At 39.3% G+C, this 15,766-nt stretch overlaps 1 protein-coding gene across 1 annotated transcript in view; it reads left to right on the plus strand.

Moving 5' to 3' along the window:
- LOC120737965 (protocadherin-15-like) overlaps positions 1-15,766 on the plus strand; it is a 230,699-nt gene that overhangs the window by 196,876 nt on the left and 18,057 nt on the right. The window contains exon 35 of the mRNA XM_040038931.1: positions 309-419. Within this exon, the coding sequence (XP_039894865.1) occupies positions 309-419 (111 nt within the window). The remainder of the gene's footprint in view (positions 1-308; positions 420-15,766) is intronic.

Genomic DNA, 15,766 nt, shown 5'->3' on the forward strand with positions numbered 1-15,766 from the left:
AATCCCCATGGACTAATGAATCTCTGTGGAAAATGTGACAGAAATCATTTCCTCAGTTGGGATTGTTTAGTCAGAACTAAAGTGCAGAACAGCCTGATGTTTCCTCTACAGCGGACACTGGATAGTGAAATGATTTTTTTGTTAATAACAAGGTGTTGATAGAACACAGAGGAGACATTTTAGAGAAAGTAGAAAGTTAGAGCCTTCGTGCTTGATTATGCCTACGTCACTGTTTTCAAAGGTTGGTTTAAATGGCTTTGCTCTGACTTTAGATAACTAACTCTGCATTTCCTCTCTGCTCTGTCCAGGCGTCAAGCAGAGTGTGCCAAAACAGCCCGCATCCAGATGGCACTGCCAACAGGCAAACCTGGGGGAGGCACTGCCAACAACCTGTATGAAGAGCTGGGTGACAACGCCATGTAAGTGATGTGTGAAAGTGGCATTTAAACCGATGAGCCAAAGCACAGTCGTTAGCTCACATTTTGACGGCTGTTAAACTTCAGACTTTGGCAGTGTGGGCGCTTTGGGAGCTTTGTGGTGCAGTCAGACCATTTCAACACATTTTCAATATTGCTGTGAACCATGCTCCTGCAGTTCAACATGCACTCTTGATTCCCAACAGAATAAAAGTTGCAATTTAAATATTATCCCAGTTTGGTTCTGTTAAACTACTAAGGCTTCATGGTGGGAGAGTATACACAAAACCTTGCACATTCTATATAAATATACCACATATCAAACAGTGTTGACAGGAAAGCGATCGCCACCTGGACATGCTTGTATAACAAATCAAAATGCAGAACTCGGAGCGTGGTTACACAAACTATAACATCACTATATTTTATTACTGAGTGCTTCTTATAAGTGAACCTTGCACCCATTATTGGGAAAGTTGACTGTGTTGGTTCTTGATCCTTAATCAGCACATATCATCATGACTGACAGACTTGTTGAACAACCATATTTAAAAACTTGGCAGCAAAGATTTGCAATCAGACTAATTGGAGAAAGCCTTGAGCCAGTCTTATGTCCAGCTAATAAATGCTAAGAAGGCTGTGCTGACACAAAAAGCAGTCTGCATCAGATTGTTGGGAAGCTTGCTGCTCTAACTACAAGTCTGGTTACTGGGTGTTTTTTAGTACTAAGCAAAACATACAAAAATGTAGTAAATGTTGTAGTTTGAATAAAGCATGGTGAGATTTCTTTTAGCATTTTCACTGGAATAGAACCCATTGATTTATCATCACACTTGAGTTGCTTTGTTGAACTTTCCCAAATCACTCCTAAGCCAAGAGACTTTTCAAGGATTTATATGCCGAGTTAAAATATCTTTGGGCTTTTGTGAAAGTAGTCTTTTTTTTAATCGGCGGGGAGGCAGGGGACATGGCCTTTGCTTTATTTCTCATTTTCCACTGGCCAGAGAAACTGACCCAAGCAGATGACACAGTCTTAGGTTAATCAAGCAGACCTTGCAACCCCTCAACAAACTAACACCAAACAAAGGTCTGAGTTTTAAATGTGTTAACAGTCAGAGATAAACTCTGAAAATCACTCTCTGCTCTTTCTTACATATTGTAATGCATACTAATGTCCTCTCTTTAAAAAAAAAACTGAATGTCAGCCAATCTGGCCTTACAGCAGCAGTCGCTTCAGGGGCAACTGATTCTATTCACATGAAAAACTATACAAACCTAAAACTTCAAATTCGGTTTAGTAACAACTGCAAAACATTAAGGTCAAAGTAAAAAATGTTAAAGAAATAAGCTCAGGTGTCCTTGTGCTTCCATCAGATGTTGACAACTTTACTTTCACATAACACAAAATTATCAGCATTAAAAAAAAACTATAAGATAATGAGTCAGTGACACTGAACCTGTTCTAAAATCTAATGCAACACAAAAAGACCCAACAGATCCCGCATCTGTTTTAGTCATGATGGTCGTAGGCGGCCTTCTCACTGAATGTCCCATGATGGGTAACCTTTGAAAAATGGCACCACTCCGGACCCAGAACAGGAGGGAAGAGGTTAATGACACATTTTTAGAAATGTCAAACCACACTTTTTGGATGGTCCATTTGGTAACACCGTCACCTCACAGCAAGAATTTTGCTGGTTGAAACTCCATCTGGGGCTTTGTGTTTGGAGTTTGGATGGTCCCCGTGCCTGCGTGGGCTTCCTCTAGGTGCTCTTTTCCACCCACAGTCCAAAGACATGCATTTTTAGGTTAACTGGTGCTGCAAAATGGCTAATGAATGCGAAGTTGATTTTTTTTTAAATATATGGGATAAAGCACCTTGTGAATGTTTGATTAAAAATGTGTCTTGCGGTCTAAAGTGCTTTGAGTGCTAAATGCAAGTAGTGTATATTAGGTCAGTCAAATTTAAAAACAATCTTTTTCTTCACTCGCCTTCATGCCGGATTGTTTTTGATTGCATTTGCTTTGCAACCAATTTATTTGTTTAATCATATGGTCATGGACCGTTGACAGTAAACTGAAGCAATACAAATAGGCTTTTAGGTGATTATTGTGAAATTACTTTAACTTTTTATTAATTTTGTCCTCTAGCTCGACTCACTAGATGGGCAATAAAACGAAAAGGTTTTATTGCTCATTTACTCCGTGTGGCCTTAAAAGGTCCTTTGTTTCTGTCGGTTTTATACCAAACTGTGCTTAATTTATTCCCAGTTGTTACTAGTTTGATACATTTGACTTGGTTAAACAAGTTTCTAATAAGAGCTGTACGTACAGACACCATATTAACTTTTATCTAAAAGTTTTCTGACTTGCTCATGCACACGTACACTGAAGGCACACAGATAGTTCATTTACAATTCCTTACTGGAGCGTTAAGGAGAAGTTGAGAGGAATTCTTATCAGCATTACATGCATCACTGGTTTCCTGCCTGTCCTTGATATGCCTCCCCACTCCCATTAACATGAGAGCAATTCATATGCAAGATAGCAGAAACTATCTGCTAATGACAACAAGGGATTTCCAACTGTATGTGTGTTTGTCATTGTGTGCATGTGTGTGTGTGTGTGTGTGTGTGTGTGTGTGGATGTGAGATGATTAAAGCCCAAGCGATTCCCTGAAAAACGTGTGCTGAAATGAACTTGGATATGAGATAATTGAAATAAATGCGTCCCTTAATTTATAAAGACTGCCCCGGGCGATAATTATTTCTATTGATAAACTGCAGCTCGTGTTTAACTCAAGTGGGATCTTCCTGTATTTGTGCGTGTATGTGTGTTTACTAGGATTTCTTCCCTAATACTTCCACATCTATACTACTGTATCTGCATCTCTGCCTTCTTGCAGGCACTGAATCTCTAAAAACCATAAAACCCGGCAAAGTGCAAAAGTTTGCACATTTATAATTAAAGCCCATTATCAAACTGCTCAGTAGACTGATTTTCAAGGCTTTTTTAAATGTAATTATCTTTGGCTGTTCTCTTGACAGACTTAGTTTTTAATGTCTGTTTTCAATTACCTGTGAAAAATTAGGTGTTCTTAACTTATTATTAGCAGCACATTAAATGAAGCATGTTTTTTAAATGTTAAATTAATAGTCACCTTATTAAGTGATACAGCATATTTCATCTCTTGGGCTGGCTACATAACCAGATCTGTAGAATAAGTCCAGATTTGTTCAAATATGTATATTTGCATAATGTCCCCTTGTATCCATGGCGATACAGGACTTTTTTTTCTCTTTTCTTTAATGGTGCTTGGCCATTAGGTAGCAGAGAAGAGCTTAATTTCAGCCAAGAAATTAAATTACAGAATAATACCCTATGATTTTATGTACATAGCAATAACTAAAGAAATTAGCAGTAAATTATTTACATTTTTTTAATCAAAACATCAAAATAAAAGTTTTAAATGAAATGCTTCAGTACATCTTAGACAAGCACTAAAATGTGTTTAAGGTGTTTTTTGCAGCCCCCATTCCTGAAGCAGCTGTCAAATCTTAGTATATAGTAAATATCTTAATGTATAATAGTAAAGTATTTATTAAAGGTAAATGAATGCCATAAAAACAAGGAAGACTGCATTAACACTCAACAGCAACACAACCAGGGCAGAAAAGTTATAGATATAATAAATGGATATATTAAAAAAACAAAAAGAAAAAACAGCATCCCAGTGTTCCCCTGCTTGTCTCTGATCTGCTACCATGTTTTATAGACACTGACCAAATTATTCCTTCATAAAGCCTCTGTCACACAGGCCTATAAACCAGTGACCACCTGGAAACCTCCAGGCACCGGGGGAAAAGTGTATTCCCTGTCCAGTAGCTGAGTGGTTGCACGCCACGCTGTTTGCTGAAACTAACAAGCCTTCCAAGAAAATGTTCCGCCTTTTAAAGCGTGCTGGTTCCAGCCATAGAAAGTATAGAAGATAGACTACGCTACAATGACATCACTCATTGGTTTCTGAAGGCCAGCTGTAAAGCTTCGAGATCAGCAAATTGTCTGTCACAATCTGAAATTGGATATGATGATGTTGGTGATAATGAGAGGACTGTTAACTGCATAATCATTGGCTGCTGCCTTGTCAATCTCAAGTCAGTAGCCAGTGAGCATTAGATTGGATGGTTAGGCTTTCTCTTTGACACTTAGAATGGTGTTAATTAGGCAAAGATTGATTAACAATGATGTATTAAGTTCTGAAGATCTCTTATCTTGATCTTGGTCTCATTTATTTTAAAAAAGGTGGGGGGGGGGTAATAATCCAGTCTTTTAGTTCTGTTGTAGATTATTCTAAATTAAGTCTTAATGAAGTTTCTCTAAAACTGCCTGCAGCTCTTATCTTTCACAACTCTGACCATTTTATGATTTTTTTTAATTAATTTTATCTAATTATCTAATCTTCTTCACATCTTATCATCTTCTTCATTTACTCTCTTCCACCCAACCTCATCCACCGCTGACAGACAAAAGTGAGTAGGATGTTGAAAGCTGTGTCTGTAACGAGGAGTGTAACTCTGTGAATGTGTGACATTTTTGTTCTAATTTTGTCCTGGATAGTAAGTAGTTATTCTTTTTTTATATTCACGGTAGGTTGGTAGATCTCACAGCAAATGCGTTAACCGTTAGATTTTCTTTTAAAGCTGTATGGTTATGGGACACCAAGAGTCTGCAGAGTTTCGTCGCTGTCACAAACTAACACTACTGAATTCACTGATTAACATACTTTCGTTAGAGAGAAGAGAACGTAACCAGTCCTTTGCTGTAAGAAAATCTGCATACTCTCAAAGCCTCATGACACAGTAATCTATCCCCCCGTCAGATGTGGCATCGTTCATAGCAGTGCTGCAGAAACGTCTTTGTGGTGTGCTTAAAATCTAGTTTCCTTTGTTATTCAAATCTATTTTTTGTGCTCCATCTTTTGGCCCCCTGGTAAAAAAAAAAACAGCACCGAAATAAAAACATCTTACCTCTTAAGATCCCTCCGCCTTTGCTTCCCGATCTTTTCTACATTTATCTGTTATTGTGAGGTGTGTTGTCATTACACGTGTCCAACCTCAGGTCTAGCAGACTGTCCTCTTTTATCTGCCTTTCTACCCTTCCTCTTGATTCTGTTGTTGTCTCTTCTCATTGTAAAACATTTCATTTTATTTTTATCAGTGCAATTGTTTTATTGGTGCTTTCATTTAAATTTCATTCAGCCACAATCCTTCTTCCATTTCATTTAGCTTTGATTTATATAGCTACATTTTTCCTATTCATTATTACCCTTGTCCCTCATATTTTATCTGTAATTCTTTTATTTCTTCTTTCATTCCATTTTCTGTCTCATTTTTTCCCCCTCTATCCATGTACCAGCCGTTCAAACCACAGTGGTGCTGGCGGGAGTGGTGGCAGTTTGGATGAAAGTGACCGCCAACGTCTGATCTCAGACTTTGCCACTAGAGCGATTGCGGTCCATCGCCAGTGCGTTGCTAATGGAGGAGTGCTCCACAATTTCCCCAAATCTGAATCCAACATCACCTTTCTTTCTGATGAAAACCCCCTGACTATTAAAAATCCCATCTACCATGAGGATGGGACTTTGAGTAGTCCAGAGACTCTTGGAAGAAGCCAAAGAAGAAAGGATCTTCTTGGGAATTTCTCCCCTTCCAGGAAAGGCCTTCGAGAGGCCTGGCTGAGGCTCAGCTCTCCCGTGTGTGATGTGGGGTTTGGTGGATACAGCGGCAGTGACAGTGGATGGGGATCAGGTGGTGGACACAGCTGGACCCTCCCATCAAGACTGCATCGAAGAGAGATGTATGATGCTTTGAGGCGCCAAGTAGTTATGGATCCCGTTCAATGGGAGCTGGAGCTCCTAAAGGCCAAATTCAAAGAAAGTAAAGATGCTGGCCTGGATTCAGGCTTTGATCGTGGGCTGGATTCAGACGTAATGGGAAGCCCAAGTCTGGAACCCAAACTGACAGTGAAAGAACAAGCCAGACAGTTTGAGCAACAGGCACTTCAGGAAATGAGACAAAGGCAAAACAGAGACTCCCGAGGATCTCTGTCACCTGATATTTTACTTTCTGTTTTGCCAGAAACTCCTCAGCATTACAAGCATGCCCCCACCCAGAGTGTCCAGAATCCTCAGAATACAGAGGGACCCCCAAGTATCATCGTCACTCAGAGTGACGGAGGGACCCCTCCGCCAAGTCATAAGCCAACTCCTCCAGTGCTGCGGCGCTTTGGGGCAAATTTAGCAGGAAATCAGGGTTCAGAAGACAGACTTCAGGTCCACTTAGAGTTTATTCCCGATCCTCCTTCGACACCTCCACCGCCACCACCGCACCCTCAAACCTCTGCTCCTCCTCCTCCTCCTCCCCCCTCATCTCCTCCTCCATGCCGTCCTCCTTCCCAACCTCCTGGCTCTCCAGCTTCATCCATAGAGTGTAACCATATAGAAAAACAGGCTCCTCCACCCCCTACACCGCCACCTCCTCCGCCTCTCCCTCCCCCAGTGTCACCCTCAGTCCACCATCCATCCATGTTTGTCCTCCCGTCACTCTCAGAGGTGCCTGCTCTGCGGCCTGTGTCCCTCCGACCACCACCGCCGCCCCTACCGGTGGAACCCGAACCTCCCCGAAAAGAGCTGAAGGGAATCTTAAAGAACATCCAAAACATAGCAGACATTGAGAAGTCTGTGGCCAACATGTTTAGCCAGATAGATCAGAAGCAGATTCCGCTAAAAAAGGTAAGGAAGAGCCGGGCCTCCATGGATTCCCTGGATTCTCTCGATTCCTTGGATGTGCTACCAGCTGGAGGGGGAGAAGGGGGAGACAGTGGTAAAGAAGGAGGAGGAGGAGAAGATCCTCCTCCTCCACAGATTCAGCCCAACCCTAACATGAACTCCATCGTTGAAGAGCTTGAGAAGCGATTCCCCTCTCAGTCAACAATGCTCTAGCCTTTCCTTTTCTGGAATTTCTTCACACTGCTGCAGAGTCGACCATAAAGCTGTCAGGGAACGGATGTTCAACTTCAACACCATCAGAAAAAGAACTTTGCCGAATATACTGTAAACTCTACGGGCAAAAGAAAAATCATTTTTCTCTCAGCTGAAAGTTCTTGCTATGAACAAAAAAGAAGGTTAAAATTCTCGCTGATGGGCATTATTGAAACAAAACTTGTGAAGTATATTTTTCAGGTAAAGCCAATTACATAAATGTCAACAAACGTTAGGCTCAGTCAGCAGGAGTCTGTGTTTTTCACACACTGATATTTAACGAGATACATAGTTGTTGACAGACACTTGCTGTAATGAGAAACTGATTACAAGCTGGACTCGGCTTCAACGCTCCCTCTGAACTTTGAAACAAGTTGATTACAGACGTATCAGATGTGAAAAAGAAAATCAGACAAGGAAGAACATTGTTAACTCCGACAACCTTGATTGATATTTGCCGGACGGGGATTCTTTGTCTTCAAATGGGTAATTTTGTTGCAGTATTTATGCTCTTGCAGAGCAACAAGCAGTGATGCTTATTGATTGATGCAATTACTGCCACATTGAGTTTTTCCATTTGATTTATTCTTTGTTACACAGTTACAAAGTGCTGTCATCTTTACTGTGACATCGCAGAGTCTTTTTTGTTCCCCTGTACAATTACATTTTCTGTCTTGCCCTATCAGTAGGCTGCTGTCTGCAACCATATTTCCATCTTTTCTATTAATTCGAGCGGTGCACTGTTTATCCTTTTCTGTCAAGTCTCCGAAAAATGTTGTTTCATATGCACAGCCCAGCCACAATATTAAAACCATCTTCCTGTCTCCTTGTTAAGTCTGAAGTACCTTCCCAGTTCTAGGCTCCATCAAAAGAAAATCCCTAAAGCAAACAAACAGGGACTATTTAGGATTTAAAATAGTCCAAAGTCTTCCAGCTCTAATAAGGTGATCAGAAAAATGTCCTTAATGAAGTGTAGCGTCCAGCCATCCATTAAAAAGAGGATTTACAGCAGGATTAGAAGATGATATTACACCAGCTACTAAGATGACATATAAAGAAGAGACACCATGTCAGGAGAGAAATGTTTCTAAAAAAAAAAAAAAAAAGTGCAAATAAATAAAAAAAAAACACTACTATAACTTTTCACACAAAGTAAAAAAAAAAAAAAAAAGCTGCAAAAACTAAAGAGTGAGTGAAGTTAGCTTCACTAACCTCTAATGATCTTCCGCCCCATAGGTAGCTACAGAGGTATTGTTAGACTAAAATAAATACCCAGATCTATCTCTTGTTTCCTTAGACTGTCCCCGAGCATTTTTTTCAGTGCAGGAGAGCTCATTCTCCTGCTGAGAGAGGCTGCTACCATCAGGCTGCCATGGGGGTGGGGAGATGCTGTTTGTCTCTAACAATGTTTACCTGGGTGGTATGTGTCAAAGTAGCATCTGTGCCACGACCCAAAGTTTCACTGACGGACGTTTTATTATAATGAGATTGTATACTTTATATTTTACCTGTTCATGGTTTTAACGTAGGCGGCCTAATGGGTCCGTTTTTGATGGTAAGGCGATGTAAATTCAAGCTGTTCTTGCAAAACAGGACGGGATGTAAAATAGGCTGCCGGCTTGCTAAGGGGCAGTGGTTTCGAGGGTTTGGACTGTGTTTGCAATTATCTTGTTTGCTTCAAGTAAATTGACAGCGATGTCGACTCTGGTAATTCTGTGAATAAACTTCCTGTATCATCTGCTCCTATAATGTAAGGAGACTGTCTGTATTGTCATGTTGTGTGTCAAGTTGGCTCCACAGTGTAGTGCAGGGGTGTCAAACATTAAGCCCAGGGGGCCAGAATTGGCCCGGCAAAGACTCTAATCCAGCCAACTGGACAGCTTTAGAAGATGTGACTGAGGGCCCACATTTTGGATTTTAAATAGGATTTTCATATGTTTTACAACTTTTTCTAACGATAATGGTCATTCATGCAACACCAAAGTAATCAACTAATCGCTAAACAATTAAAATACAGTTATGTACTATGAAGAAATTTTCACAGTAAATAAAGTAAAATAAAATAGGAGATTTTGACAAAAAATAATAAAAATGTCTGTTTTATAATTACAGGCCAGTCAGTGATCTAAAAGAACTTTTTCTGTGATTTTACACATTTTCCTACAACTTCAACCTGATTAGTCTGCTGACAGATTTTTTTCATTTTTACTACTGCAACATTTCTCCAAAAATTGAGATTTACTGTTGACATGATGCATATTTTTCTTACATTAAAACAGACAGAAGGGCAGGTTTCTGGTGTGGTAAAGTAGGCGTTATGTGGTCCATGATCTGAAATGATTTTAACCCCACTGGTGTAGTGGTTTTTGCAAAAATCCCTGGTTGATCAGGTAGGGCATCTGGTGTTACAGAAATCTGCCAAATCAGACATGTGGAGCTGCCTACTGTGGTGACCCATGTTGTCTGCTCAACCATAGTGGCCCCAGCCTCTTTTAATGTCCTATAAGGTTATGAGCCGTGTTTTCTTTTTCAAGGACACAGTTGTGATTTATGCAGATGGGTGAACAGCCAAACTAAAAATAAATCTAAAACATTCATGCGGTTTGATGTTTTTGTTAACAATATCTGCTACATTTTTCACAAAGATTTTCTAGAGGGTTTCTCGAGGGCGGATCTCTCTGGGTACTTAATGTGTGAATAAATTGAAAAATACAAAAAAAGGCCGAGAAAATTAGATTTCTTTTTTTCAATAAAATATGTGGTGCTACCAAAGGCTCCAAGACATTTTTGTTTTATGAAAATCTGAAATTACTTTTACATGACTTGAGAACACAGGATATATTCAATGGCAGGCATAAATAAAGCTATTCAGCGCATTAATACTTGAACAGCAATCTCTTAAAAACTGTCCTCAGATGAACTTATTCTAGATAGTTTTCACTCTACCGCTTTACATTAGTTTTACTGGAACAGAAACAAAGTTAGAAACCCCACATGTGTATGTGTTTCCTGCATGATTTCCCTTAAAAAATGCCTCTGGGAGGAGCGAGAAGTGCCATGGGCATGTGCAAAATGGAATATATACTGACTGACAATGAAAGCATAGTTGCAAGTTGTCTTCGTCTTGGTGGAAATGTGCCAGAAAACTATGTCGAAGTATTCGCATGTGCAGTGCTTGAAGTCTTGAAGCATATTAAAAAGAAACCACAATAATTCACTCGCTTTATATGAGGAATGCTATGCTTTAAGAAGCTTGCATACTGACATTTATTGGCCCGTAATTTACTCCACAGCTGAAAAATTAAAGGAAACATACACGTAATGGTGGGGTTAAAAAGCAAAAAACCAATTGAATAAGATTAAACTTAGAAAAAAGAAATGGAGGTGGTGGAGGTAGGTAAAAAAGAAAAAACTGCTTCCTAGGAAGACAAGCAAGAGGAGTTTAGCTCCAAGTCTTTTTGAACAACAATGATCAAAGTGCTACCAGGTGCGTTGCATCCTGGGATCCATCGGCTTGAATATTGTAGAGTCTTTACATAGCAGTATGAAGCGTCTTGAGGTGATTGTTGTTGTGAATTGGCGCTGTATAAATGTGTCAGGGAGAGCACCCAGCACAAAATCTGTGCCAAATCAAACGTGTGAACCCATCCACTGTGATGACCCTCTGGGAAATAAGTGAGCAGCCAAAAGTCCCAAATAAAATTGAGGTTAAAATTATGCCTGAAAGAAAGGAAGGAGCAGGTAGAGCCAGCCACATCACCATAGTAGCATATAGCACGTGTCACAATGTGTCATTTAGAGCTGGGCGATAGAACGATAACGATATGTATCGCGATATAACTTTTACTCGATAGAGAAATTAAGCTATCGCGATAGACCTCGCCGCTCTTGTCCTCTAAAAAAAAAAAAAAAAAAAAGGTCAGCCAATCCAAATTAAGTAGCGCAGAGCCGAACCAATCACAGCCGCAGCGTCACGTCGCATGACTTGTTACGTACAGCACAAGTGCCAAGCCGCACGTGTGTTTGTTTGGGAAGCAGCCAGTGGGTAATGGAGCCAGCGCGTAATGGAGGAAATGAGCGTGACCGAAGAGAAAACAGATGATGGTTCCAATGCCGGAGAGATTGTCGAACGGAAGAGCCAAAGAAGTTCCGTAGTGTGAAGGTATTTCGGCTATTTCAAGTCTGACAAAAAACAGAGTAGCGTGCACTGTAAATTGTGCCGAAAGCAAGTCTGGAAATACAATAAACTGGTGCATGCGTCACACTGTGCGCCACGTTATTGTTTTGGTGAAATGAATTTCTACAATACTGTTACTGTTAATTCTACTCTCTGCAGTGTTTAAATGCTTACATATACACACAGTTACTGTCCGTCCACACATACGACTCTGTTCTGCTTCTATGCCCCAGCTTTGTTTACTTTTTCCCACCGAGGCTTCTAGACTTCTGATTGGCCAACATTTCTGCACGGTTAGGAATCTAGCGCCACCTGCTGCTTTGGCATGTTCATAGCAGCGTTTTCCTTCATTTCTGCCTTTATGTGTGGACGGGATTATTTTTTTAAAACGAAAACGGAAAATCTCCGTTTTCAAAAATACCCGTGTACGTGTGGACGTAGCCTCAGTCTCTGACTGGAAGCGCTAATTCGTCATTCGGCTTTTGTCAGACTAAAGTAACTGTTAAAACTGTTTGAAAAGCTAAGCTATACAACAAGGAGAGATTGAGAATTTCCTTTTAGTTCTCAGTTTATTTGATATTGACAAAAGTTAGTCAGTTTTGTCTGTTCTTCTGTAAAACAAACTAAGATTTATTTTTAGAATTAATATTTTGTTTCTAAGTGGAATTGACAATTTAGTAGTCTGTTTCGTTTGTTCTATTTTGAAACTTAAACGCTTTAGCGGCTGCCTTTTGTGTAGTTTGCAATATTTGCCTTTATTTATCTGAAAAAGTCTCATGTTCCTTAAGTAAATCTACCCTGTTGAACTTATTATGGGAAATAAAAACAAGCTGCTGATTATTTCACATTTTACTTGTGAGCAACGGCACATTTAAATCTTACAAATATAGTTATTTGGCTTATATTGTGATATATATCGTTATCGCCTGAAATGAAAAAAACATATCGTGATATGAAAAAATCTCATATCGCCCAGCTCTAGTGTCATTGTATTCATTCTCCAGTTCAGTGGGTACAACTTTCTTTTATTCTGATGAGGTGTAATCATAAAGCTGTACAAATGTGCATCCCTGTGCACCTCCTGACTGTTTCCAGTACAGCTCTTACAAATCTCACTTTGACTTTGACACTTGCACATCTACCATTTCACCATGCGGAGAAAAAAAAAAAAGCCATTTTCAGTTCAAGTTTGTGTTCTCCAAACTCAAAGATATGGCTTCAGGTCATGACCATGGGTTGCCATGATACCAATGTCTGCTTTTAACTAAACCTCTAGGAGGTTTTTATCTTTTTAGATACATCAATAAAATCGAAGCTCATCAGTAGCCCCACTGACAGATGTCTTTCCCTCTTTGTCCTCCTACCCTAAAAAGAAACTCAAGTCCAAAAGTGGCTGTTAATATGTATTGGAGGAGCTCCCATGTGTTATACAGGAGGACAAATGCATGTGGTTAGATGTGACTATGGTGATACGATTGCAACACCGGCCAAGAAAATAATCTTGAAAGGGAAATTAGCCAAACTTAAATCAAGTATGACTTTTTTTAAAGCAAGAAAGAGTGAGTCATTCTTGGAGAATGAATCGTGAAACCTAACTGGGCAGTCTCACATGAAGAAGTTGCCAAGAAAAACAGATCAATTGAATAATTTATGCCAAATGCTGCTGTGTGGCATTGTTTGAAAACTGTGTAGTAGTGTGCGTTGTAAATACTTGGTCATTCCCTTCCATTCACAAGGGATGCACTTTTGTGCAGTTAACACAAGTGATTGAAAGACATGGACGCAACTCAAAGTGCTGACTGTCTACGACTCTTCTGATGTGACACCAAATTTTGTCTGGGTTTTTTGGCTTTGTCAGCTGCAGATTTCACAAGTCACTGACAGTTTCAACAAGTCTAAGGGAATCACAAACCCTGATGCTCGTATTTCTGCACAATGAGAGGATTTACGATGTGAGATGTCAAACTTTTTCCTCCTGTGGATTCGTGCTGTACTGTCGCGACAGAGTTTGCAAATTTGGTTGTTTTTGTTTGGGTTTTTTGTCATCATTTTTGTTTCTAAGCAGTGCGTTTTTCTTCCCAGCACACAGCACATAATTCTGCTATGAGTGTTGTACTGTCAAGATTTGATTTAATAAAAGGCTGTGTGCATCCAAAACAAAGGCCCAATCACACATTCACACAAGAGCCTTTGCATAATCAGGAGTGTGAATATGTACACACACACGCACACACATCTACACAGCAGCATTAAACGGGTTGCAGGAGCTACTGTTTCAGCTGACTGGGCTGGAAATGTTTTATGTCAAGATTAGCTCTCACCCTCAGTCTGCTGCGTGTCTTTACACATACGCACACACAGCATATCTTCATTGTCTCACAGACACATTTTGTTTGCAGCCTTTCAGTTCGTATTGTGCGCTTTTGCCAGAGAACAAACACCTTTAAGAAAGTGTATTGTTTTCGGCAATTATGTATAATTTACCTGAAAACTCAGGTGTGAGACACAGCCACTGAGAGTCTGGTGTAATTTTAAAGTCGCAGGTCTGTGTCTGTGTCACTGAAGCAGCAAATAGCCACTGAAAACGACAAAGGAAATAGTAATGCTTTGGTGTAAACCTTCATTATTTTTAACACAATGTGTGTTGGGCTACATTGAAGTGATCCCTCGTTTTGCACTTTGCCAAACTCAAGCTGCCACACAGCTGTGTTGTCACTGCAAAATAGCAGTGCCACATTAAAAAGAAAGAAAGAAATATGATGTGTATTATGTTCATTTCAGTTTGTTTACCATTCTTGTTTTCTTTTACCAATTTAAAAATAACAAGTGTAAGACTCTGTAACTGTAACTCTACAAAAGCATTACAAGATTAGTTACCATGGTAGTGTGTGTGTATCTTCAATACTGCTGTGTTGCATTATCACTTCTGCCGACCCTGACATCTGGTTTTCTATTTGTGACTACTAGTCATTATTTCTTAGGTCTAATGAAATGGAGCTTGTAAAACTCAGTGATGATTTTGAGAAACTCCATTGCTACATTAACTTGTTGAAAAAGAAAACAAAGATGTGGAAAATCCTCATATATAGATGTAGAGCCTGAGATTTGAGAATGTAGGTACCGAGTTGAAACCAAAAAGTCATCTCCGTGGTCAAAACTGAGCACTGCCAATGTGGCAAATATTGAAGCAGCAACAGATATTAGTCAAAAATAAATAAATAAATCAGTTTTACAGGTATTTCAAGCAATGTTCGGGTAATGAGTCGAGCAACTTAAAAAAAAAAAAGACTAATATGTACTAATCCACCCAAAGATAATTCTTTAAATCAACAATAGTCTTATTGTTATAGTTTTGGCTAGTTATCTTTAGCTTTTCATTAAGATTAACATTTTAAAATAAAACAGTTAATTTCTTAGAAATTATTTAACATAGTCATGAGAAACCACCTTACATCACTTTTTTAAGTGAATCCCAAAAAACAAGGTGTTGACTTTAATTCTATGTAGATATGAGGTTGGCTCAGAGTGATGAGTGAGAATTAGACCAGAATATTGCAAAGAACAAACTTAAATATGTAATGTTGTGATGTGTACACGACACCTTTTTCACAAACTCAAACTAAATAGCTTAAAAGACCCCAGTAATACTAGAGTTTTGTGCATTTAAAGTCTGTTTCATTTGTCACAGGGTGAATTTAACACTCCAGACTCTTCCAATTATTCCATCTTTTCCCGCAATATTAGTGTCACAGACTTAGGACTCTGTTAGCTCAGTAGGATAATGGCAGATCCAAAAGTATGACTCACCACTGAAGATTTTTTTTTTATATTATTTTAAAAATCATACTCTAATAGATATTTGAAACCAGTTCTGAAACAGAAACTTTCTTTTGCTGTACTAAAAGAAAGTTGTTGTTTTTTAACAGCATGACCAGGTGACATTTAAGAAGTAATTCTAAATGATGTTGTAGTAATAAACACGACTTCCAGGTCTACTTTCATTTTGGAACTATTTTTCATCCATGACTATACGTCAAGAAAAAAACCTAAAGTGTTGTCAGGTGTTTTCAGCTGCTCCTTTATTTCTCAAGAAGTAATCACGATGACCTCCAAAGGATATGCGTGTTGATTTGT

The sequence above is a fragment of the Simochromis diagramma genome, unplaced genomic scaffold (assembly GCF_900408965.1).
Source record: "Simochromis diagramma unplaced genomic scaffold, fSimDia1.1 OVJJ01000402.1, whole genome shotgun sequence".
Lineage (NCBI taxonomy): Eukaryota > Metazoa > Chordata > Actinopteri > Cichliformes > Cichlidae > Simochromis > Simochromis diagramma.